Source organism: Salvelinus fontinalis, chromosome 5 (genome assembly GCF_029448725.1).
Source record: "Salvelinus fontinalis isolate EN_2023a chromosome 5, ASM2944872v1, whole genome shotgun sequence".
Lineage (NCBI taxonomy): Eukaryota > Metazoa > Chordata > Actinopteri > Salmoniformes > Salmonidae > Salvelinus > Salvelinus fontinalis.
Genome location: NC_074669.1, coordinates 29,303,807 through 29,329,283, shown reverse-complemented (window position 1 = coordinate 29,329,283; position 25,477 = coordinate 29,303,807). Strand labels below are relative to the sequence as shown.

General features: G+C 42.7%; 1 protein-coding gene across 2 annotated transcripts in view; it reads left to right on the top strand.

The window, feature by feature from the left end:
• Window positions 1-25,268, top strand: part of LOC129855446 (divergent protein kinase domain 1A-like) — a 33,520-nt gene extending 8,252 nt beyond the window's left edge. The window contains exons 3-7 of one of the 2 annotated variants that reach the window (XM_055923114.1): window positions 18,960-19,094; window positions 19,302-19,409; window positions 22,748-22,924; window positions 23,243-23,458; window positions 23,695-25,268. In XM_055923114.1, the coding sequence (XP_055779089.1) occupies window positions 18,960-19,094; window positions 19,302-19,409; window positions 22,748-22,924; window positions 23,243-23,458; window positions 23,695-24,291 (1,233 nt within the window). In that variant the 3' untranslated portion in view covers window positions 24,292-25,268. The remainder of the gene's footprint in view (window positions 1-18,959; window positions 19,095-19,301; window positions 19,410-22,747; window positions 22,925-23,242; window positions 23,459-23,694) is intronic. The other variant, XM_055923115.1, reaches the window with a different exon arrangement.
• The last annotated feature ends 209 nt before the right edge of the window (window positions 25,269-25,477 follow it).

Here is a 25,477-nt window from a genome sequence, read left to right as displayed (position 1 = left end):
CCTGATATGCATAAGGGGTCATCTTTAGAAGAAGAAAGTGATGTTGTCAAATGTACATCACATTATAGGTGCCTGGGGGAAAAAGCATGCAGCAGTTCACCTTTGCTTATAATCATGTAGGCTAATCACTTAGCCTACATGATTGTAATGAAATTAGGGAATTGAGTTAGAGATGTGGTTACAGATCCATACAAAGCAATATGACAGAGATGGAAGGAGAAAGTCAAAGTGCTGTATTAAGTTGAGAAGAAGTGCACAGAAGACAAAGAAATACAGAGAGCGAGAGAGACAGAGTCATGGCAATAAAGCAAATTGGAACTTAAAAAGAGGGAGAGGCTGGGAGAGTCCATCACTGTCAAGCCTTGGACATCGTCATCATTATTAGATGGAATAGAAAGGGTCGCTGAACATCTGTTATTCCTCCACTCAGCTAGTTTGTTGCGTTGGAGTAATGCCATTATCGACCTACTGAGACCATTTATAGAGACCATGTATAATCATTATTAATCAGGAAGGAAGTATTAAAAAAGGCAATAACAATTTAGAGTGTGGCAGAAAAATACACAGAGTGTACAAACATTAGGAGCACCTGCTCTTTCCATGACATAGACTGACCAGGTGAATCCAGGTGAAAGCTATGATCCCTTATTGATGTCACTTGTTAAATCCACATCAATTGGTGTAGATTAAGGGGAAGAGACAGGTTACAGAAGGATTTTTAACCTTTAAGTCAATTTCATTTAAATCAAATTGTATTGGTCACATACACATGGTTAGCAGATGTTTTTGCGAGTGCTGCGAAATGCTTGTAATTTAGACATTGATTGTGTGTGTGTGTCATTCAGAGGGCGAATGGACAAGACAAAAGATTGAAGTGACTTTGAATAGGGTATGGTATTAGGTGCCAGGCTTGAGTGTGTCAAGAAATGCAACGCTACTGGGTTTTTCCATGCTCAACAGTTTCCCGTGTGTATCAAGAATGGTCCACCACCCAAAGGAAATCCAGCCAACTTGACACAACTGTGGAAAACATTGGAGTCAACATGGGCCAGCATCCCTGTGGAACGCTTTCAACACCTTGTAGAGTCCATGCCCCGACGATTTGAGGGCAAAAGGGGGTTCAACTAAATATTTGGAAGGTGTTCCTAATGTTTTTTACACTCAGTGTAGATTGTACAGTATTGTAACTGTCTCTCTGTACCTAACCATGTGTTACCACGGAGAGCCATTGGGTTGTTGATTACTAAAGTAAGGATTCTAATTCCAAATTCTATGGGAAGAACACTCTGAGGATGTGCAAAAGACAGAGAAGATTGTTCCGTAGATATGGGGCCAAATTAAATGATATGATTGACTCAATGCTGACTCATACAGAATACATAGATAATCTCTCTCTCCCCTCATTATATGGCCCTCTTCACCTCTGTCCAGTGATTTATTGTTCTCTCTGTCACAATGGTAAAGTCGATCTGGGAAGAATGAGTCACCTGGTCTGTTCTCACAGATGGTAGCTTGACTAAAACAAACAGAGATGCAAGTCCAACAGAGACTAGGAACAGGGAAGAGGTCCTCTGAGTCTCCTCCCTCCCTGGTCTGTCACTGGTTACATCCCAAATGACAACCTATTCCCTATATAGTGCACATCTTTTGACCAGAGCCCTATGGGCCCTGGTCAAAAGTAGTGCACTGGGCTCTGGTCAAAATATGTGCACTATATAGGGAATAGGGTGCCATTTTGGCCTGTATTCATGGATGCCAAGGGAAGCCAGACTTCCCCAACAAAATTACCAAGAAAAAAACATTTAAAATAATTTATCTTTTGTCTCTCTGTGTTTCATAATTTCCCTTCAATTTGCAAAAACCTGAATGTATCTCACTGGAGAAAGCATCCAAGTCAGCGAAACAGCGCCCCTCTCTCTCTGTATGTGTAGGCCATCTATCTGATGCTGTCTGGTCCAAAAGAGTATGACATTGTTGCCGCCTGTAGCATAGAATACACGGGAAGCCAATCAGCGTTGAGCTCAACTGTGAATGGTCCTGGTGTACTTAAAAAAAGTATCAAGGGAAGCCAGTTTGGATTTGATATCACTTCGATCACATCGCATCGAGAGCATACGTCATTGACAGAAACTTGTTGTGTGTCTCATTGAGTTGTTTTCTTCCGGTGGCTAGCTAGCTAGCCAAAACTGTCCCTTTCCTAAATTAGCCATGGGATGGAGATAGGGATTTGGACTTGTGGTTTTAGGCTACATAATTCTCCGTACTGGCCAATGATTTTATCCAACCATAAATTCATACATTGTTCCCCTGGCCTGAGAGGATGGAAGTTCAATATGTAGCTAAATGTAGAAGGATAATGATTAACCTCTGTGTCCCTATACCTGGACGGTTGTTGCTAACATGCGCTAATGTGACTAGAATGACGTTGTAAGTAACAGCCAACTTTCCAGGACATAGACATGTCTTATATAGGCAGAAAGCTTAAATTATTGTTAATCTAACTGCACTGTCCAATTTACAGTAGCTATTACAGTGAAAAAATACAATGCTATTGTTTGAGGAGAGTGCACAACAACAAAACTTATCACGGCAACTGGTTTGATACATTTATCTCTGAAGGTAAATAATGTACTTACATTCAGTAATCTTGCTCTGATTTGTCATCCTAAGGGTCCCAGACATAAAATGTAACATAGTTTTGTTTGATAAAATACATTTTTATATTCAAAAGTAGAAACTGGGTTTCACAGTTTGAACCTCTGCTGTGTCCCATAAAAGGAAGTTAGGCTAGCGAGCAAGCATTTTCGCCAGTAGCCTAGAACAACAAAAAATGTAAGTGTGTACTGTATGACAGAGTGGTAGAGTGTTTCGTCAACATGAAAGAGAGGAGGATGGCATTGGCGTTTCTCTACAATTAGGGTGAGTGAATGTTGTTTTTTCTACTTGCACGAACACACACACACACACACACACACTAAAATCAGAACCATGAGGGCCTCCCGGGTGGCGCAGTGGTCTAGAGCGTGGTAGGCCCAGGCTCTGTCGCAGCCGGCCGCGACCGGGAGGTCCATGGGGCGACGCACAATTGGCCTAGCGTCGTCCGGGTTAGGGAGGGTTTGGCCGGTAGGGATATCCTTGTCTCATCGCGCTCCAGCGACTCCTGTGGCGGGCCGGGCGCAGTGTGCGCTAACCGAGGGGGGCGGGTGCACGGTGTTTCCTCCGACACATTGGTGCGGCTGGCTTCCGGGTGGGAGGCGTGCTGTGTTAAGAAGCAGTGCGGCTTGGTTGGGTTGTGCTTCGGAGGACGCATGGCTTTCGACCTTCGTCTCTCCCGAGCCCGTACGGGAGTTGTAGTGATGAGACAAGATAGTAATTACTAGCGATTGGATACCACGAGAATTGGGGAGAAAAGGGGATAAAATTTAAAATAAAAATATATATAAATAAATAAAAAAATCAGAACCATATCATGGAACCATATCATATTTAGCTTACTTTGATTGGACTAAATTGTTCTTGGTATCTTTTAGTTGTCACTGTATTAGACTAAGCATTGGTGATTTGATGATGTTAAAATGTTGAAGCTGGAATAGTGGAGGCAGCTCCTGTTTTCTTTGCGACTTGCGGTAACACTCTGTGGTTTTTAATTATTAGTTGTTTGGTAGTCCGAAAATGTCAGAAACATTAACTTGCTTGACCATGCTATAGGTCATGTAACTGTTTGTTACATGCAATATGCTTTGTGTTGTTCACCAGACAGATGTTGCTTTCCGGTTTTGTGATGAAACAAAGGTGTGGTTGAATTTATTCTGCCACTGTATCTTCTCATTGTCTCAGCCTTAGTCCTATATAACAATGTCGCAAGGCATATGAACTAACAGGTTATAAAGTATACAAAGCAATTATCACAACACAGGTTGTAATATGGCTTTTTTATCTGGCTTGGTTTCCCCAGGGATTTTATCCACGCACTGCTAATGTATGGGACACAGCCTTTGTCAGATAACAGGGCTGTATTGACTCCCTGTCCCCAAACACACTCTGTTTCTCTCTCTCTTTCTCCCCTCTCCCCCTCTCTCTCTCCATCTTGCTCTCCCTCAATAAGAGGAGTTATCACTCCTTTCACATACATTTTATACTTTTTATAAGAACACCCAGCTCTTCTGGATAGGAATAATACAGTAAGCAGGTCTAGGATGTCTGTTTGCTGTTAGTTCCTGAGGAACATATCGAAAGGTTGGATTTTCTAGGAACATCAAAATTATATATTTATTTCCCCAAATGCATTTAGCAAACTGACTCAAATTTGGGAAGTGTTGTTTTGAATCGTTTTCTCTTTCTATGAATCTCACGTTTCACAGCCTGACAAAACAATGTGTGTGTGTTATCTGTCTCTCACCTCATCTATTTTGCATAATTGTTATCATACTTAATCTCACTTAAACTTGCATATTTCATGATTCCCCCCCAGTGATGGAGCTATTTATATCCATTCATTCATTCATTGGATAACTAGACTACTGGTACCAGACCAGCCTGCTTATTAAAATTACTGGAAATCCCTGTAGTGCTCAGTGATTCTCCTGCTTTCAATATTCCAAAATGCTACTGATCTTAAGTATTTACACAAGACTATTTCTAGTCATGTCTTCTATAAAGATTTGTGCCATATTTCTCAACTTCACATTCGTACTTCCTTGGTAATATGATTTATCCTTATTGCAACATAAAGGTGGGGTAATACTTAGCCTACATATCCAACATATTCAGCATTTTATGATATTTACTCCTCTGTGCATGTTCAAACATGATCTAGATCAGGGCCGACTAAACTGGGGCTCAATCTTTCCAGGCCCGCGGTGATGTTTCGTTTGGCCTGCCCCCCCCCCCCCAAAAAATATATATTTGTAGTTTTTAAGAAGTGGGGAGAGACTGCATAGTACACGGTTCCCCAACTGACGTTCCGTGGGCCGAATTTGACCCGCGGGTGGTTTTATTTGGTAAGTTTTCTGAGCTAAAATAAAATAAATGATATATACATTTCTTTCCATTGTAGGACATTAAAGATTGTAAAAACACCAGGAAATCAGCTCCAAGAGATTTAAATATGTTCCCAAGTATTCCCACACAAAAGAGAGATGTGATAGTATGCAAATGTAAGCAAGGTTTTAAATTATTATGTTTTAGTCAAACATTATACTGTATTTGTTTTGGCTTCTTGCGGTTCATTTGCAGTCTACAAATGATTTGTAATTGTGTTCCGGCCCCCCGACCATCCGCTCAAGAACAAATCGGCCTGCGGCTGAATCTAGTTGATGATCCCTGGCATAACCTCCAGCTTCAATGTCATACAACTCTCCTTCCGTGGCCTCCAACTGCTCTTAAATGCAAGTAAAACTAAATGCATGCTCTTCAACCGATCGCTGCCCGCACCTGCCCACCCGTCCAGCATCACTACTCTGGACGGTTCTGACTTAGAATATGTGGACAATTACAAATACCTAGGTGTCTGGTTAGACTGTAAACTGTCTTTCCAGACTCACATAAAATATCTCCAATCCAAAATTAAATCTAGAATCGGCGTCCTATTTCGCAACAAAGCATCCTTCACTCATGCTGCCAAACATACCCTTGTAAAACTGACCATCCTACCAATCCTCGACTTCGGCGATGTCATTTACAAAATAGCCTCCAACACTCTACTCAACAAATTGGATGCAGTCTATCACAGTGCCATCCATTTTGTCACCAAAGCCTCATATACTACCCACCACTGCGACCTGTATGATATCGTTGGCTGGCCCTCGCTTCATACTCGTCGCCAAACCCACTGGCTCCAGGTCATCTACAAGTCTCTGCTAGGTAAAGCCCCGCCTTATCTCAGCTCAAATGGTCACCATAGCATTTACATTTACATTTAAGTCATTTAGCAGACGCTCTTATCCAGAGCGACTTACAAATTGGTGCATTCACCTTATGACATCCAGTGGAACAGCCACTTTACAATAGTGCATCTAGATCTTTTAAGGGGGGGGGGGGGGGCAGAAGGATTGCTTTATCCTATCCTAGGTATTCCTTGAAGAGGTGGGGTTTCAGGTGTCTCCGGAAGGTGGTGATTGACTCCGCTGTCCTGGCGTCGTGAGGGAGTTTGTTCCACCATTGGGGTGCCAGAGCAGCGAACAGTTTTGATTGGGCTGAGCGGGAACTGTACTTCCTCAGTGGTAGGGAGGCGAGCAGGCCAGAGGTGGATGAACGCAGTGCCCTTGTTTGGGTGTAGGGCCTGATCAGAGCCTGAAGGTACTGAGGTGCCGTTCCCCTCACAGCTCCGTAGGCAAGCACCATGGTCTTGTAGCGGATGCGAGCTTCAACTGGAAGCCAGTGGAGAGAGCGGAGGAGCGGGGTGACGTGAGAGAACTTGGGAAGGTTGAACACCAGACGGGCTGCGGCGTTCTGGATGAGTTGTAGGGGTTTAATGGCACAGGCAGGGAGCCCAGCCAACAGCGAGTTGCAGTAATCCAGACGGGAGATGACAAGTGCCTGGATTAGGACCTGCGCCGCTTCCTGTGTGAGGCAGGGTCGTACTCTGCGGATGTTGTAGAGCATGAACCTACAGGAACGGGCCACCGCCTTGATGTTGGTGGAGAACGACAGGGTGTTGTCCAGGATCACGCCAAGGTTCTTAGCGCTCTGGGAGGAGGACACAATGGAGTTGTCAACCGTGATGGCGAGATCATGGAACGGACAGTCCTTCCCCGGGAGGAAGAGCAGCTCCGTCTTGCCGAGGTTCAGCTTGAGGTGGTGATCCGTCATCCACACTGATATGTCTGCCAGACATGCAGAGATGCGATTCGCCACCTGGTTATCAGAGGGGGAAAGGAGAAGATTAATTGTGTGTCGTCTGCATAGCAATGATAGGAGAGACCATGTGAGGTTATGACAGAGCCAAGTGACTTGGTGTATAGCGAGAATAGGAGAGGGCCTAGAACAGAGCCCTGGGGGACACCAGTGGTGAGAGCGCGTGGTGAGGAGACAGATTCTCGCCACGCCACCTGGTAGGAGCGACCTGTCAGGTAGGACGCAATCCAAGCGTGGGCCGCGCCGGAGATGCCCAACTCGGAGAGGGTGGAGAGGAGGATCTGATGGTTCACAGTGTCGAAGGCAGCCGATAGGTCTAGAAGGATGAGAGCAGAGGAGAGAGAGTTAGCTTTAGCAGTGCGGAGCGCCTCCGTGATACAGAGAAGAGCAGTCTCAGTTGAGTGACTAGTCTTGAAACCTGACTGATTTGGATCAAGAAGGTCATTCTGAGAGAGATAGCAGGAGAGCTGGCCAAGGACGGCACGTTCAAGAGTTTTGGAGAGAAAAGAAAGAAGGGATACTGGTCTGTAGTTGTTGACATCGGAGGGATCGAGTGTAGGTTTTTTCAGAAGGGGTGCAACTCTCGCTCTCTTGAAGACGGAAGGGACGTAGCCAGCGGTCAAGGATGAGTTGATGAGCGAGGTGAGGTAAGGTAGAAGGTCTCCGGAAATGGTCTGGAGAAGAGAGGAGGGGATAGGGTCAAGCGGGCAGGTTGTTGGGCGGCCGGCCGTCACAAGACGCGAGATTTCATCTGGAGAGAGAGGGGAGAAAGAGGTCAAAGCACAGGGTTGGGCAGTGTGAGCAGAACCAGCGGTGTTGTTTGACTTAGCAAACGAGGATCGGATGTCGTCGACCTTCTTTTCAAAATGGTTGACGAAGTCGTCTGCAGAGAGGGAGGAGGGGGGGGGAGGGGGAGGAGGATTCAGGAGGGAGGAGAAGGTGGCAAAGAGCTTCCTAGGGTTAGAGGCAGATGCTTGGAATTTAGAGTGGTAGAAAGTGGCTTTAGCAGCAGAGACAGAAGAGGAAAATGTAGAGAGGAGGGAGTGAAAGGATGCCAGGTCCGCAGGGAGGCGAGTTTTCCTCCATTTCCGCTCGGCTGCCCGGAGCCCTGTTCTGTGAGCTCGCAATGAGTCGTCGAGCCACGGAGCGGGATGGGAGGACCGAGCCGGCCTGGAGGATAGGGGACATAGAGAGTCAAAGGATGCAGAAAGGGAGGAGAGGAGGGTTGAGGAGGCAGAATCAGGAGATAGGTTGGAGAAGGTTTGGGCAGAGGGAAGAGATGATAGGATGGAAGAGGAGAGAGTAGCGGGGGAGAGAGAGCGGAGGTTGGGACGGCGCGATACCATCCGAGTAGGGGCAGTGTGGGAAGTGTTGGATGAGAGCGAGAGGGAAAAGGATACAAGGTAGTGGTCGGAGACTTGGAGGGGAGTTGCAATGAGGTTAGTGGAAGAACAGCATCTAGTAAAGATGAGGTCAAGCGTATTGCCTGCCTTGTGAGTAGGGGGGGAAGGTGAGAGGGTGAGGTCAAAAGAGGAGAGGAGTGGAAAGAAGGAGGCAGAGAGGAATGAGTCAAAGGTAGACATGGGGGAGGTTAAAGTCACCCAGAACTGTGAGAGGTGAGCCGTCCTCAGGAAAGGAGCTTATCAAGGCATCAAGCTCATTGATGAACTCTCCAAGGGAACCTGGAGGGCGATAAATGATAAGGATGTTAAGCTTGAAAGGGCTGGTAACTGTGACAGCATGGAATTCAAAGGAGGCGATAGACAGATGGGTAAGGGGAGAAAGAGAGAATGACCACTTGGGAGAGATGAGAATCCCGGTGCCACCACCCCGCTGACCAGAAGGTCTCGGGGTGTGCGAGAACACGTGGGCAGACGAAGAGAGAGCAGTAGGAGTAGCAGTGTTATCTGTGGTGAGCCATGTTTCCGTCAGTGCCAGGAAGTCGAGGGACTGGAGGGACGCATAGGCTGAGATGAGCTCTGCCTTGTTGGCCGCAGATCGGCAGTTCCAGAGGCTACCGGAGACCTGGAACTCCACGTGGGTCGTGCGGGCTGGGACCACCAGGTTAGGGTGGGCGCGGCCACGCGGTGTGAAGCGTTTGTATGGTCTGTGCAGAGAGGAGAGAACAGGGATAGACAGACACATGGTTGACAGGCTACAGAAGAGGCTACGCTAATGCAAAGGAGATTAGAATGACAAGTGGGCTACACGTCTCGAATGTTCAGAAAGTTAAGCTTACGTTGCAAAAAAATAAAAAAATAAAATACAAGATCTTATTGACTAAAATGATATAGTACTGCTGGCTGGTGAAGTAGCCTGGCTAGCAGTGGCTACGTTGTTGAAAGTGAAGCTGGCTAGGTAACCTCGACAATTTCACTAAATTTCTCTAAACTACACAATTATCATGGATACAAGGACAGCAAAGACAACTAGCTAACACTACGCTAATCAAGTCGTTCCGTTGTAATGTAAGTTTCTACAGTGCTGCTATTCGGTAGAAGTTGGCTAGCAGTGTTGGCTAGGTAGGAGGACGGCAGCGCGGCAGGCGAAAAATAGCGGCTAGCTAACCGATAATTACTCAAAGCTACACAATTATCTTAGATACAAAGATAGCAAAGAAAACTATGTAGCTAGCTAACACTACACAAGTCAAGTCGTTCCGTTGTAATGTAATCGTTTCTACAGTGCTGCTAATCGGTGGCTAGCTGGCTAGCTAGCAGGGTTGACTACGTTAGGTTGCGTTACGTTAGGGCGAGAATACCTGGCTAGCGAACCTCAGCGAACCTTGATAACTACACAATTATCTCCGATACAAAGACGGCTATGTAGCCAGCTAAGTAGCTAGCTAAGATCGAACAAATACAAATCAAAGATAGCAAAGACAACTGTGTAGTCAGCCAACACTACACTGATCAAGTCGTTCCGTTGTAATGCACTCGTTTCTACAATGCTGCTATTCGGTGGCAAGCTGGCTAGCTAGCAGTGTTGGCTACGTTGCGTTACGTTAGGGCGAAAATAGCTGGCTGGCGAACCTCAATAACTACACAGTTATGTTTGATGCAAAGACGGCTATGTAGCTAGCTAAGATCAAACAAATCAAACCGTTGTACTGTAATGAAAATGAAAATCAGACCGTTGTACTATAATGAAATGTAATGAAAAGTTATACTACTATTCGGTAGACGGTGGACGTTTGCTAGCTGCTGCTAGCTGCTGGGCAGATAGCAGTGTGGACTACGATAAACGACGGAATACGATAATTACGCAATTATCTTTTATACACAGACGGCTAAGTAGCTAGCTAAGAAGAAATTGCTAAGGTTAGACAAATTAAACCGTTGTACTATAATGAAATGTAATGAAATGTAATGAAAAGTTATACTACCTGCAGAGCGAATGCAAATGCGACCGCTCGCCCCAAACCGGATGTAGGAAACGATAGCAGCACCCACCCGTAGCATGCGCTCCAGCAGGTATATCTCACTGGTCACCCCTTTTGGCTGCCTCTCCTTCCAGTTCTCTGCTGCCAGTGACTGGAACGAACTGCAAAAATCTCTGAAGCTAGAGACTCTTACCTCCCTCACTAGCTTTAAGCACCAGCTGTCAGAGCATCTCACAGATCACTGCACCTGTACATAGCTCATCTGTAAATAGCCCATCCAATCTACCTCATCCCCATACTGTATTTATTTATTTATCTTGCTCCTTTGCACGCCAGTATCTCAACTTGCATTCATCTTCTGCACATCCTATCATTCCAGTGATTAATTGCTATATTGTAATTACTTTGCCACCATGGCCTATTTATTGCCTTACCTCTCTTATCCTACCTCATTTGCACATGCTGTACATAGATTTTTCTACTGTATTATTGATTGTATGTTTGTTTATGCCATGTGTAACTCTGTGTAGTTGTATGTGTCGAACTGCTTTGCTTTATCTTGGCCAGGTCGCAGTTGCAAATGAGAACTTGTTCTCAACTAGCCTACCTGGTTAAATAAAGGTGAAATAAAATCAAATAAATCAAATAAAAAATAAATAATAGAATACACAACATGCAATTTCGAAATTTGGTAATGCATCAGCAGTTTTCCTATTGTTATGTCAGTCACTGACAGTCAATCAATTAGCCCATGTAAGCTAACATTTTATTGATTGCTAGGTAAGTTAGTCTAGCCAGCTATCTTAACCTTGTAGTAATCATGGCCAAATTATTATGTTTATTTTTTATTTTATTAGTCAGTCTCACTCAGATATCATATGAACATGGCATACATAAGTCATGGCAAAATGTGTAGAACTGCAGAAAATTTGCATTATTAGCATTAAAACTGCACAACGCTATAGAGGCGGCCCGGCACATATCAAGTTATAAAAAATCTAATTTTATTGGCTGCCTACACATATTTTGCAGATGTTATCTCAAATGCAACAAAATGCCTATGTTCCTAACTCCAACAATGCAGTAATACCTAACAATACATGCAAATCCCCCCCCCCCCAAAAAAAAGGAATTAAGAAAAATAGAAATATCAGATTGAGGTTTTAAAGCTCCTTTTCTTGCAATTCATTGAGTTTTGCTTTGTCTAATGGGTATTCATGTGATATTTGAGTGACTCAAACAACAAAATCTATGGTCTGAAAAAACGTTAGCTTACATGGGCAAGTTGATATGGATATTATAAATAGCTCTCTCAGGTATGCAGTGACTGACATGACAAGAAGAAAACTGATGATGCCCTACCCAAATTTTGTGTATTCTAGTATTACAACTGTTAAAAGTAAGTTGAAAGACAGACTGAGTTCCTTAAAAAAAATATAAAAATTTGTGGCCTGCAGGAGGTCATTTTGCAGGGCTCTGGCAGTGCACCTCCTTGCACAAAGGCGGAGGTAGCGGTCCTGCTGCTGGGTTGTTGCCCTCGTACGGGCTCCTCCACGTCTCCTGATGTACTGGCCTGTCTCCTGGTAGCGCCTGCATGCTCTGGACACTACGCTGACAGACACAGCAAACCTTTTTGCCACAGTTCGCATTGATGTGCCATCGTGGATGAACTGCACTACCTGAGCCACTTGTGTGGGTTGTAGACTCCGTCTCATGCTACCACTAGAGTGAGAGCACCGCCAGCATTCAAAAGTGACCAAAACATCAGCCAGGAAGCATAGGAACTGAGAAGTGGTCTGTGGTCACCACCTGCAGAATCACTCCTGTTTTGGGGGGTGTCTTGCTAATTGCCTATAATTTCTACCTTTTGTCTATTTCATTTGCACAACAGCATGTGAAATTTATTGTCAATCAGTGTTGCTTCCTAAGTGGACAGTTTGATTTCACAGAAGTGTGATTGACTTGGAGTTACATTGTGTTGTTTAAGTGTTCCCTTTATTTTTTTGAGCAGTGTATATATATATATATATATATATACTGTATATATGGGGGCTAGAGGAGGCGCATCCCACTGTTTGTGAACCGCTGCATTACAATATGAATCCTGTTCTTAACACATTGATTGACAGACCATTTACATGTCTTGAAGTGTTCCAAAAGGATTTTGTTCATTCACTCAGTAGTGATTGCACGTTTATTTCTCTTGCTTGGTTAAAATACAATAGTCTAAAACCTCTGATTTGTTGAAAACAGACTAATTTAATCACGTAGTAAACCATGTAAACAAGCATTACATTTTCTTTTGACTGCACACTGCTGAGACATACCATTATGATATGTTACATTTCGTATAATATGTATCAATTAACCTTCTGTCTTATGTGACCATACCGAACCTAACATAGCATACTAATTTCAGTGTCTCGGATTTACATTTACTATGTTACGCCTAGTCTATGAGACCAGGCTGGCACACAGCAAGTTGTGCAAGAAAGCAATGATTCTGATTTTTCCTTGGTGCACCCTGTTTTACCACCTGACTACTTTTTACTTGTGGATGACGACTTCAGAAATGTAACTTGACATTGTGTTGATCAGTCTGCGCAAATTTGGAGTATAAGAATGACAAGATGGCAGGAGAGAGAGCATATGCCAGAGCCAGGGCTGTTACCTGACAATATTACCGCTACACCGGTAGTCACGAGTCATGACCGCAGTCAAATTCCACTGTGACCGTTTATTCATGGTGTCCCTGGCTTAATGTACCTGGCTTCTCCAAGTTCTGATGCTGCTGATGGTCATTAGTAGCCTACCAAACTTTCTAACTGCCTGGTCCTCAGCACTCTATTGTCCCTCTAATCACTCTGACATCAATGCAAATGTAATCGAAAATCAAATTAAACACGTCATTAACTCATGTTGCGCAACATTTCTATAGGCTATGCAATTGCGTGATGGCGTCTATTAAAGAGAGGAAGATCCCATCAGCTAGGCCTACTATATTTATTCCTCAACTTTCCCACTATTAAGCACTGCTTTGCTTTACAACAGAAGTATAACCTATCTGGCTGGCATGGAAATGAACCACAGGAAAAGCATCCTCCCTTCGCTATTTAAGTGCATAGATGACATGTCTTTTTTCCCAGCTGCCCATGTTCCGAGACAGGTGAATGATACTTGTCCATTCTAAATAAAAACTTATTTCACACATATATTATTTAGTATATGTAAAATGTAAGATTAAATTAAGAATAGTCTGATGGGTGACAATATTAGTATTAATGTTAATGAAGGACATTATCACTTGTGAATGATTTCCTGCATGTGCAGTAAGGCAAGAAACAGCACGGGTATTATTATTATTTTATTTAAAAAATCATAGTCACACACCTCATGTAGCCTAGTCCTTTATAATAATGCATTACATGCATAATCACATTTGTGGTCACTTTGGAGAATGGTGTTTTCCATCTAATTGATTGCATTTTGGAACATTCACTCTTATAGTCTACTGCCGTGTGCTCATTGCTGTGCTCATAATGTATAGAAATAGTCTAATAGTTTATCAACATCTAAAGCTGAGCGTTCTGTTCTGTTCTTTGGTGTTTTTGGGGGGAATATTTCTTTCTCGAACAGAATAGGTCAACTTTTGTACTATGGGGGACAGTATATTGACAAAAGCTAGTGCTTTTGCTGTTCATTAGGCCTACTCATCTTGTTGGCTGACGAAAAGTAAATGTGGACAGTTCTTCTAACATCTTCAATATGAGCCATGGAATTCGATAAGAAGCCGATGTTTCTGTCTTCATGTGTAGCCTACTTTGGAGCTGAGATGCCTGTGAGAAGGACCCAATCACGTGACGGGCATTAGCTAATAAGAATTGAGATGTGAGTGAGAGGTGCTTTAGAACAAGGCGATTGGCAGCAGGGAGAAGATGATTATAATTATTATATCCAGCCCAAGGGCACTGTGAGGGAAATCTTATGTTCATGTATCAAATCAATGCTATTTTTATGTTTATGTATCAAATCAATGCTACTTTCTAATAACTAATTAGATAGGTTCATACAGGTGACTGACTGATTGTGTATGGAGGAATCGTCACTATCACTGATCCTCAACTTGGCAGTAAGCCCAGAATATTGCTATGGGAACAACCGAGGTACCTCAGTTTCAAGGTCTCAACTTGGAGAGAGAAAAGGCCTTGTGAGGTATTGGTCAGTCACATGTGCGAGCCACTGGTAGTGATGAATTAATTATGTTAACTCATGCAAATATAACTTGTCTGTGTATAGCCGTATAGAAGACAACTGCAGGGACCACACCAGTAGAGTTTCTGATAGACCTGTATGGTGTGCAGAGTTTGTTGTAACCTCTCCAGCTTGCTGATAATAAACAGGGAATAATTTTAAGATTGGCTTTAGGTGTCCCTGGTGTTGAATTTCCACCACAGCACAAAGGCCACTGGCATGGATTTTTTTCAGTGGTGTAAAATACTTTAGTAAAAATACTTTAAAGTACTACTTAAGTAGTTTTCTGGGGTATCTGCACTTTACTATTTATATTTTTGACTACTTTTACTCCATACATTTTACTTGATACCCAAAAGTACTCGTTAAGTACTCGTTATGCTTAGCAGGACAGACAAATAGTCAAATTCACGCACTTATCAACCAAACATCACGGTCATCCCTACTGACTCTGATCTGGCGGACTCACTAAACACACATGCTTCATTTGTAAATGATGTCTGAATGTTGGAGTGTGCCCCTGGGTTTCCGTAAATAAAATAAAAACAAGAAAATGGTGCCATCTGGTTTGCTTAATATAAGGAATTTGAAGTGATTTATACTTCAGGGGCAGAACGACAGATTTGTACCTTGTCAGCTCGGGGATTTGAACTTGCAACCTTTTGGTTACTAGTCCAACGCTCTAACCACTAGGCTACGCTATATTTTTTAACCAAATACTTTGACTTTTACTCAAGTATAATTTTACTGGGTGACTTTTACTTGAGTAATTTTCTATTAAGGTATTTTTTACTTTGACTTAAGTCTGACAGTACTTTTTCCACCACTGGATTTTTTAGATGCCGCCTGGAAATTCAAAGCATTCTTGTCAAATTGAGAATGAGAGACTGATGAAGTGTGTGCAGCCTGCATAAAAAGAAAGCAGAGCTCATGCCTTTCATGGAACTTTTTTCAAATCATCATTAGAGTCGCATCATGCAGTCTTAGAATGTATTAACCCTTGTGTGGTGCTCATGTTTTTGTTATTCACCCAATGTTCGCGGGTCTGATGGACCCACAACATTATTGGGTTTTTAAAACAATACAGCCATAACAATTTACATACAATTTCCGTACATCTCACTCATATATATATATATATACATATATGTATGTGTATATATATATATATGTATGTGTATATGTATATGTATATGTATATACATATGTGTATATATATATGTATATACACATACGTATATATATATATATATATGTATATGTATATATATGTATGTGTGTGTATATATATACATATATATGTGAATATACATATGTCTGTGTATATATATATATGTATGTGTATATATATATGTATGTATGTATGTATGTATGTGTGTGTGTGTGTATATATATATATATATATATATATATATATATATATATATATATATATATATATATATATATATATATATATATATATATATATATATATTTACAGCAGGCCAAGGTAGGAGAATCAGACACACACACAAGCAACAACATCACTCACACTTACTTAAGGTATTGTAATTGTTGGTTCTGATGGGGAACCAGCATTCTCCTCCTGAATCCTCCTCACGATGGCTGCAGAAGCTGGGGTCCTTGGGATATGTTGCCTCCTCTGGAATTGAGGTCTTACCAATGCCTTGCCCAGCTCCTCAAGAAAGAGCCGTCTCCTCTGAAGCTTCCTTCTGTTTTAATCTGGGTTCAACATCATCCAGATGACAAACGTGTTGTATGCCGAGATGTCCAAGATGTTGAAGAATATCACAAGTGGCCAGCGTAGGGTTCTTCTTTTGCAGCTGTAGCCAGTCACTATCTTGTCAAAATTGTCCATCGCTCCTTTTGTGGCATTGTAATCCATTGTGATTTCTGGATTTGATGTTCCTGGCCACAGATTCTTCCATCTTTATGTAGCGTACTCATGAGTACCACATTTTCGTGTGGTACTAGAGACGTGTCGGCCATGAACACAAACTTAGATTTATTCATAGGCCTGTTCCGTGTATTCAACAGCTGAGGTGGGCACTCTGGCTTGTTTTTTTTGTACTGTTCCTACCATCGTCAGCTTCCTCTTGAGGAGCTCCTGTCCCAGCTTGTGCAAATTTAAAAAGTTATCGCATGTGATGTTGTGGCCACGGAGTCCCTTTGTCATGTCCAGGACAACCCGCATCCCTTGGTTATTCTCAGGGGCTCCTCCATCTGGTTTCCCCCGTATACACTTGCAAGATCCACACATATTGTGAAGCAGCATCACAGGCAGTCCAGATCTTGATTCTATATTTAGCGGGTTTAAACGGTATGTGCTGCCTGAAGGGGCAGAGGCCCCTAAATGGCATAAGCTGCTCATCAACAGTAACATTCGGCCCAGGGTTGTAAAACAGGGGAAGGCGGTCCACCAACCTGATTGCAGCTAGCTTGTCTTTCTGCCGCCGAGCTTGTCTGGTTTCTCGCTTACCGAAGCGGATAATCCTGAAAATAATGTGGAAGTTCTCCAGAGACATTGTTGTACTAAAAAAGTTATCTTCCAGTTTCTGCATCCCACAGGGATTCTGTGGATTCCCCTTTGGATCTGAAAACATCAGGAACGATAAGAACCCCAAAGTAAGCATGTTAATGAGTTTGGTCCATCTCCTTCCATCTCTCTCAAAAAAAACACACCTTCCCTCCGCCATTTTGCCACAACTTTGGATGTATGCTTGTGGTCATTGTCCATTTGGAAGACCCATTTGCGACCAAGCTTAAACTTCCTGACTGATGTCTTGAGATGTTGCTTCAATATATCCACATCATTTTCCTGCCTCATGATGCCATCTATTTTGTGAAGTGCACCAGTCCCTCCTGCAGAAAAGCACCCCCACAACATGATGCTGCCACCCCCGTGCTTCACGGTTGGGATGGTGTTCCTCGACTTGCAAGACTCCCCCCTTTTCCTCCAAACATAACGATGGTCATTATGACCAAACAGTTCTATTTTTGTTTCATCAGACCAGAGGACATTTCTCCAAAAAGTACGATCTTTGTCCCCATGTGCAGTTGTAAACCGTAGTCTGCCTTTTTTATGGCGGTTTTGGAACAGTGGTTTCTTCCTTGCAGAGCAGCCTTTCAGGTTACGTCGATATAGGACTCGTTTTTAATGTGGATATAGATACTTTTGTATCTGTTTCCTCCAGCATCTTCACAAGGTTCTTTGATGTTGTTCTGGGATTGATTTGCACTTTTCTCACAAGTATGTTCATCTCTAGGAGAGAGAACGCGTCTCCTCCCTGAGCGGTATGACAACTGCGTGGTCCCATGGTGTTTATACTTGTGTGCTATTGTTTGTACAGATGAACAATGGTACCTTCAGGCATTTGGAAATTGCTCCTAAGGATGAACCAGACTTGTGGAGGTCTACAATTGTTTTCTGAGGTCATGGCTGATTTATTCTGATTTTCCCATGATGTCAAGCAAAGAAGCACTGAGTTTGAAGGTAGGCCTTGAAATACATCCACAGGTACACCTCCAGTTGACTCAAATTATGTCAATTAGCCTATCAGAAGCTTCTAAAGCCATGAAATAATTTTCTGGAATTTTCCAAGCTGTTTAAAGGCACAGTGAACTTAGTGTATGTAAACTTCTGACCCACTGGAATTGTGATACAGTGAAATGAAATAATCTGTCTGTAAACAATTGTTGTAAATATGACTTGTGTCATGCAGAAAGTAGACGTCCTAAACGACTTGCCAAACCTGTAGTTTGTTATCAAGAAATTTGTGGAGTGGTTGAAAAACGAGTTTTAATGACTCCAACCTAAGTGTATGTAAACTTCCGACTTTAACTGTACATAGGGCAACAGTCTCTAAGGTGCAGGGTAAAGTGCTGGGTGGTAGCCATCTAGTAACTGACTATAGTTCAAGGCAGGGTACTGGGTGGAGGCCGGCTAGTGGTGACCATTAAACAGTCCTTAACAGTCCTTATTAGCCTCATGAACATAGAAACTTATTTGCAGGTTCTGTACTAGAATGGTAAAATGTAATACATCTTTTAATACAGGTAATCAGAATGTGTTGTTAGGTGTCAAGTTATATATATGGCTACGATTTTATTAATGTTTGAAGTGTAATTTTATGATTGCTTTGAAAAAAAGCTATTGTTTCAACAACGACTATTGTTTACCTTTTATATTTCTAAATAAATAATATCTATTTGTTCAGTACGCAGCCCATCACTCAGATTATATTTTGTCCCACTGAGCCGAAAAGTTTGAGCACCTCTGATCTAGATGCTGTGAACACGTGTCTTCAGTCTCAGTGTATCTGGGTCATGTTCAGTTGTATTATCATAAGATAACCACCCGAACTTCAAATAGGAATGTATTCAGATCATGATCTTATTATTATGTGATGAAGGTCATCACAGCTCTGTCTCCCCCTTCTCTCTCATTTCCTCCTCCTCTCTCTCTCAGGCCCGATTCTCTTACCTGCACATGAAGTATATGTTCTTCTCGTGGCTGGCAGTGTTTGTGGGTAGCTGGGTGGTGTATGTGGAGTACTCATCCTACTCAGAGCTGTGTCGTGGACAAGCATGCAAGAATGCCATAGTAAGTTCTCTATTTCCGTATATGTAATGAGTAAATTGATAGAGCCACCTACAGACTCATCCTTCAAAAACAGTATTCCATTGTCAGCTTCTATATTGTGTTAAAACCATCCTGCGAGTTACTATACAAAACAAACACTTTCTGTGTGTCTATTAGTTAGTTACAGTATACAAACCCACACCATATCTATTTGTCTATCTATTTCAGTGTGACAAGTACAGGAAAGGATTGATCGACGGCTCGGCCTGCAGCAGCCTGTGTGAGAAAGACACGCTGTACCTGGGGAAGTGTCTCTCTTCCAAGCCTAACAACCAGGTCAGATCTGCTTCTGATCCTTTGTCTGTTCCGGCACTAGCTGATACTAGTTCTATGGTAAATCTCAAACGTCTTTCTGTGATTCATCACATCCTCTCTCTTCGCCTCCTTTCCCAAATGAGAGGGAAGGAGAGAATCCAAGGATCTTCTCCTCTAATCCACATGCATCTCCTCACTTCTTTCTGACATTGGGGAGGTGGTGAGGAGAAAGGACAAGAGGAATCAATAAATGACTTTTAAGATTCACCCCTAGTGTTTAGCACTACAGGGCCAATTGCAACCATCTATGGTCAGCAGATTATTGCCAGCTGATCTCTCATCAAGGATCAGACCCTTTTTTTAAATTTTCACCTAAAATGACATATCCAAATCTAACTGCCTGTAGCTCAGGACCGGAAGCAAGGATATGCATATTATTGACACCATTTGAAAGGAGACACTTTGAAGTTTGTGGAAATGTGAAATTAATGTAGGAGAATAAAACATTAGATCTTGTAAAAGATAATACAAACAAAACAATTTTTTTATCCTCTTTGAAATGCAAGAGAAAAGCCATTAAATCACATTGGAGTTTGGCCACAAGATTGCAGCAGTGTATGTGCAACATTTCATACTGATCCAATGAAGCATTGCATTACTGCACAATTTTGTATGAAGTCTGTCCAAATGTGCCAAATTGGTCAACTGATACATTTAAGTACATAACTATAGAGAACATACAACAATTATATGGTAATAAAAAAATGTACGTTTACACACTCCCAGGAATGTCCTAAATTATGGATAATTAGCTTCCCTACAGAAAAGCCAGTAATCTTCATACATCTAGATGGCCGGGCGGTGTGAGTGTGGGTCCAGACACAGCAGGGGTTCAAACTGTAGAACCAGGTTCCTACATTTGATTATAAAAATCAAACGAAACTATGCTACATTTTATCTCTGGGACCCTCAGGATGACAAATCAGAACAAGATTACTGAATGTAAGTACATTATTTACCTTCAGAGGTGAATGTTTCAAACCAGTTGCCGTGATAAAAGTTTGTTGTGCACTCTCAAACAATACATTTACATTTAAGTCATTTAGCAGACGCTCTTATCCAGAGCGACTTACATTTAACCTTTATTTAACTAGGCAAGTCAGTTAAGAACAAACTCTTATTTTCAATGACGGCCTAGGAACAGTGGGTTAACTGCCTTGTTCAGGGGCAGATCGACAGATTTGTACCTTGTCAGCTCGGGGATTTGAACTTGCAACCTTTGGGTTACTAGCCCAACGCTCTAACCACTAGGCTACCCTGCCGCCTAGTGGGCTACAATAGCATTGTATTTTTCACTGTAATAGCTACTTGGACCCTTCAGTTAGATTAACACGAATTTAAGCTTTCTGCCCATATAAGACATGTCTGTGTCCTGGAAAGTTGGCTGGAACAAGGTCATTCTGTTCACATTAGTGCACGTTAGCAACAACCATCCCGGTATAGGGACACCGATCCCGTAGAGGTCAAAATCCCCCACACAGCTGATCTCAATTGCAAACATCATTGGCCACCGATTTACCGCTCGATAACGCGGATGTCGGTGTTATCTTTTAGTTCCATAGAGAATGATAAAGGCCTCTAGTGACCAAAAGGCCGTATTAGCATGGGCAGCGCCATTTAGGGCATCCACCATTTGAATGTAGTCAACTGTGTGGGACTTCCAACTTCATTGGCTGATCCCTCCTAGTGACCGTGTTGGAGTTATGTCCAACCGGTACAACAGGAGGGATCAGCCAATCGTTTAGGAAAAAAATGGACTACTTCAAAATGGAGATTGTATCTGGCAGTGCCCATGCTGTCACAGACGCTACAATGGTATCACGGCTCAGGAGAAGACCCAGAGGCAGACAGTTTCGAAGTAACAAAAGTTTATTACCAAAACAGGGGGGCAGGCAAACGACAGGTCAAGGGCAGGCACAGGTCAATAATCCAGAACAGATTCCAAAAGGTACAGAACGGCAGGCAGGATCAGGGTCAGGGCAGGCAGAATGGTCCAAATCTGAACTAGAGAAAAACAGGAGAATGTGGAAAACCACTGGTAGGCTTGACAAGACGAACTGGCAACAGACAAACAGAGAACACGGCTATAAATTCCCTGGGGAAGATGGGCGACACCTGGAGGGGGGTGGAGACAAGCACAAAGACAGGTGAAACAGATCAGGGTGTGACAAATGGTACAGATACAAAAATCAGTCCTCTATTAGGTATGTGCTTAGTCCTGAATGCAACCAAAACATTTTCAAGATGATTTCGCCCTCTGGTGGGTATTATCATCGTAACAATTTAATCCTAAAGTTGATTTATCTATTTGATAATCATTCCGTACAACTGAAAAAGTATTTCATTTCCTTGTTTACCATGGCAAATCTACTATGGCAATATAGCCTCCCCTACACATTTTATGGATGGAAAAATCATGGTGTAGAATACATCTTTCATTTCCAATTTATGAAATCTATTAATGAATTTACTATGGTCATTTCTGTTCGAGGGGAAATGCAAATATTCCTTAACTGTAGGCTACAAGTTGGACATATGGAAGTAAATCATGATTGAATTGTAGGACATTTTTTAAACAATTTGACAATCATTAATTACAATTGAAGTAAAGTATTTCCTTGTTTATCTTGCCACAGCAGTGCCTTAGACCGCTGCACCACTCGGGAGGCCCTTACTGTGACAATCCTACACATTTTATTTTTCCGAATATATGGAACCCATTAATTACAATTTGTCTTTAAAAAATATAGTAATTTCTTATCAAGACCAGGGGTCGGAAATATCCCTGCACTGTCCATATTTGTGTAACTAAATCAAGTCAGTCGTGATGGGTTATAAAATCTATATCTTTTATCAAATTAAAATGTAGTCTGATAAAGTTATTTAAAATGGCACATATATACTATTTTGCAATTTAAGATGATAGGTTTGAATGAAGTATAGGCCTACAACTCCTATATTCTTATAATAAGTATTTTACATTCATCAGCTTTACGTTTCAGATGCTCCTGATAGGTTGTTATTTAATTGGGGGCGGGAATAAAGAATCTAGACAATGAGAGTTGCAGCTGTCTGCCATCAAAGTAAGATCAGCTAAATCACTGATTTATGCTTATGGGATTTTCATTGCAATCAAGCTTATTTTAACACGCAGGTGCGTGTAATCTCCCATTACTATAATTTTAAGAAAACCAGCGCTAACACTGTGCTCCATGAGAAGGTCTGTGTCTTCCTTCTATCAGACTCTGTGTCTGATAACAAACACCAGCGTGTTGTGGCTCTGTGTGCGTCTCTCTCAGGTGTACTCTGGTGGCTGGGGGGACCTGGAGGGGGTGGTTAAGTGCCAGATGGAGGAGGTTCCTCGTTATGACCCGGGAGATGAGATGGAGCACAGGAAGGAGGCTTCGCCCTTCAACAGGCCCACCAAGGGAACCTCTGTGGAGAAGTTCAAAGCGATAGTCCTCAGCCACCTCAAGGTCAGAGTACTGTCATCTCATCCCAGTGTGATTCATTAGCCTACCTGCTTTTCCACTTTATAAATGGTTTCATGTCTGCAACACTTATTTGAAGGCTAGTAACATAGGGGCTTCATAACACATTCATAATTCATACATACTGCCTTCATAATCAGGGCTTCATAGCCGCAAGTTGATACTTTCGTTATGTCACAGTATTCACATTCATGTAACTTATTGTAACCTTTGTAAGTCTGTTGTGACTTAAGTGGCTAGTGTGTTCATTAATGCAGTTCTGTTACGAAGGTATCTCTTACCCTTATTCCTCTTCCTCTCCAGACCAAGGTGGGTGAACAGGCCAACCTTCAAGACCTGGTGAGCCTGGTTCTTTTCGTGGCCGACTACAACAAAGACGGCCTCATCTCCCTACCCGAGGCCCGTTCCATGTGGGCCCTGCTCCAGCTCAATGAGTTTCTGCTAGCGGTGGTCCTGCAGGACAGGGAGCATGCCCCCAGGCTCCTGGGCTTCTGTGGGGACCTGTACGTGATGGAGAAGGTAATCCAATAGGAACACCCATTTATGGATTCGAATAACTTTTTTTGTGATAAAAATGTTCTCACTCAACACAAAAAAATTAACACTAACAAATAGATTCCAATCATGAGCTTATTTATGTGATTAAAGTCATCACAGCTCTCTCCCTCCTTTTTCTCCTCACCCTCCTTCTTAACCCCCGTCTCTCTCGCTCCCTCTCTACCCCTCTTTCTCTGTACCTGTATGTGATGGAGAAGGTGCCCTACGCTCCCCTGTACGGCATCAGCCTGCCCTGGGTAGTGGAGCTGTGGATACCTGCGGGATTACGACGCAGCATGGACCAGTGGTTCACGCCCTCCTGGCCCCACAAGGCCAAGATCTCCATTGGCCTGCTGGAGCTTGTAGAGGACGTCTTCCACGGCACCTTTGGCTCCTTCCTCATGTGTGACGTGAGTGCAGCCGACTTTGGCTACAACGACCGCCACGACCTGAAAGTGATGGACGCTCATCACATCGTCCCCGAGGCCACTTTCCAGGAAGCCATGAGGGAGCAGCGGTGCAACGTGGACGAGGACTGTCTGTACGGGACCGACTGTCGCACTTCCTGTGACCTCACCAAGCACCGGTGTACACCAGAGGTGACACGGCCCAACCTGGCCAAGGCGTGCAGCTCGCTGAAGGAATATCTCCTGCGCGGGGCGCCGTCTGACATTCAGGATGAGCTGGAGAAACAGCTGTATGCTTGTATAGCATTGAAGGGCTCGGCGGAGCAAATGGAGATGGAACACTCGCTTATACTGAACAACCTGAAGACCTTGTTGTGGAAGAAAATATCGCACACCAAGGACTCCTAATGAGCCCGGTCATGTATTTGAAAGCATTGGTTGTAAAAAAGTTTTTGTCATTGTAAATCCAGTACGGAGAGTGGTTAAATACACAATTTGGAAAAGGGTGGAGAATCAGTACACATATGAGCACTACCGCTGCCTCTCTGTCAAACCGTCTGGTTTCACAATGCCTCAGAACTGGACTTGACTGGAAGTCTATGGCAGGAGTGGATGATCTGTCTCTCACCATCTAGTATAACCCTTAGAACCTCCCCCTACTTTGTGGAGTTCAAAGCGCAAGTAGCGCAAATGATTTAATTTGGAAAATGTGAAAGTACTCATCTAGAAATAGTTTTCACATTAACTTTATATTCCTGAACTCAGAATCAGTTGAGCATCCCAAAAAATAATATGATCAATGTGATAGAACATTTATTTTAATTTGGCGATTTTCACCAAGTCCCATCTAATAGAGCTCCACAGTGGAGGTGTCATAATACCCATAAATCCTTGCGGTCAAACAGAGAAATGGTTCCAATTGTTTTGACACCACTCATTTTTCCCATAGGGGATTTTAGAAACACTTCAAAATAAGGGCTGTGTTTCGTGATAACCATATAAATCTCTCTCGAACAAGGTGACTTTTATCAATATATTCGGCTCTATTTACACTAGGCTACCTAGGGCAGCAGGTAGCCTAGTGGTTAGAGCTTTGGTCCAGTAACTGGAAGGTTGCTGGATCAAATCCCCGAACTGGCAAGGTAAAAATCTAGTTCCGACAGTGCAGCAATATCTAACATGTAATCTAACAATTCAACAACTACCTAATACACACAAATCTAAGTAAAGGAATTGAATAAAAATATATAAATATAAATATATGGTTGGGCAATCACGGAGTGGCATAGTCAAGATGCAATAGATGGTATAGAATACAGTATATACTGTACATATGAGATGAGTTATGCAAGATATGTAAACGTTATTAAAATGTCATTATTAAAGTGACTACTGATCCATTTATTAAAGTGGCCAATGATTTCAAGCCTGTATGTAGGCAGCAGCTTCTCAGTGTTAGTGATGGCTGTTTAACAGTCTGGTGGCCTTGAGATAGAAGCTGTTTTCCAGTCTCTCGGTCCCAGCTTTGATGCACCTGTACTTGCCTCGCCTCCTGGATGGTAGCGGGGTGAACAGGCAGTGGCTCGGGTGGTTG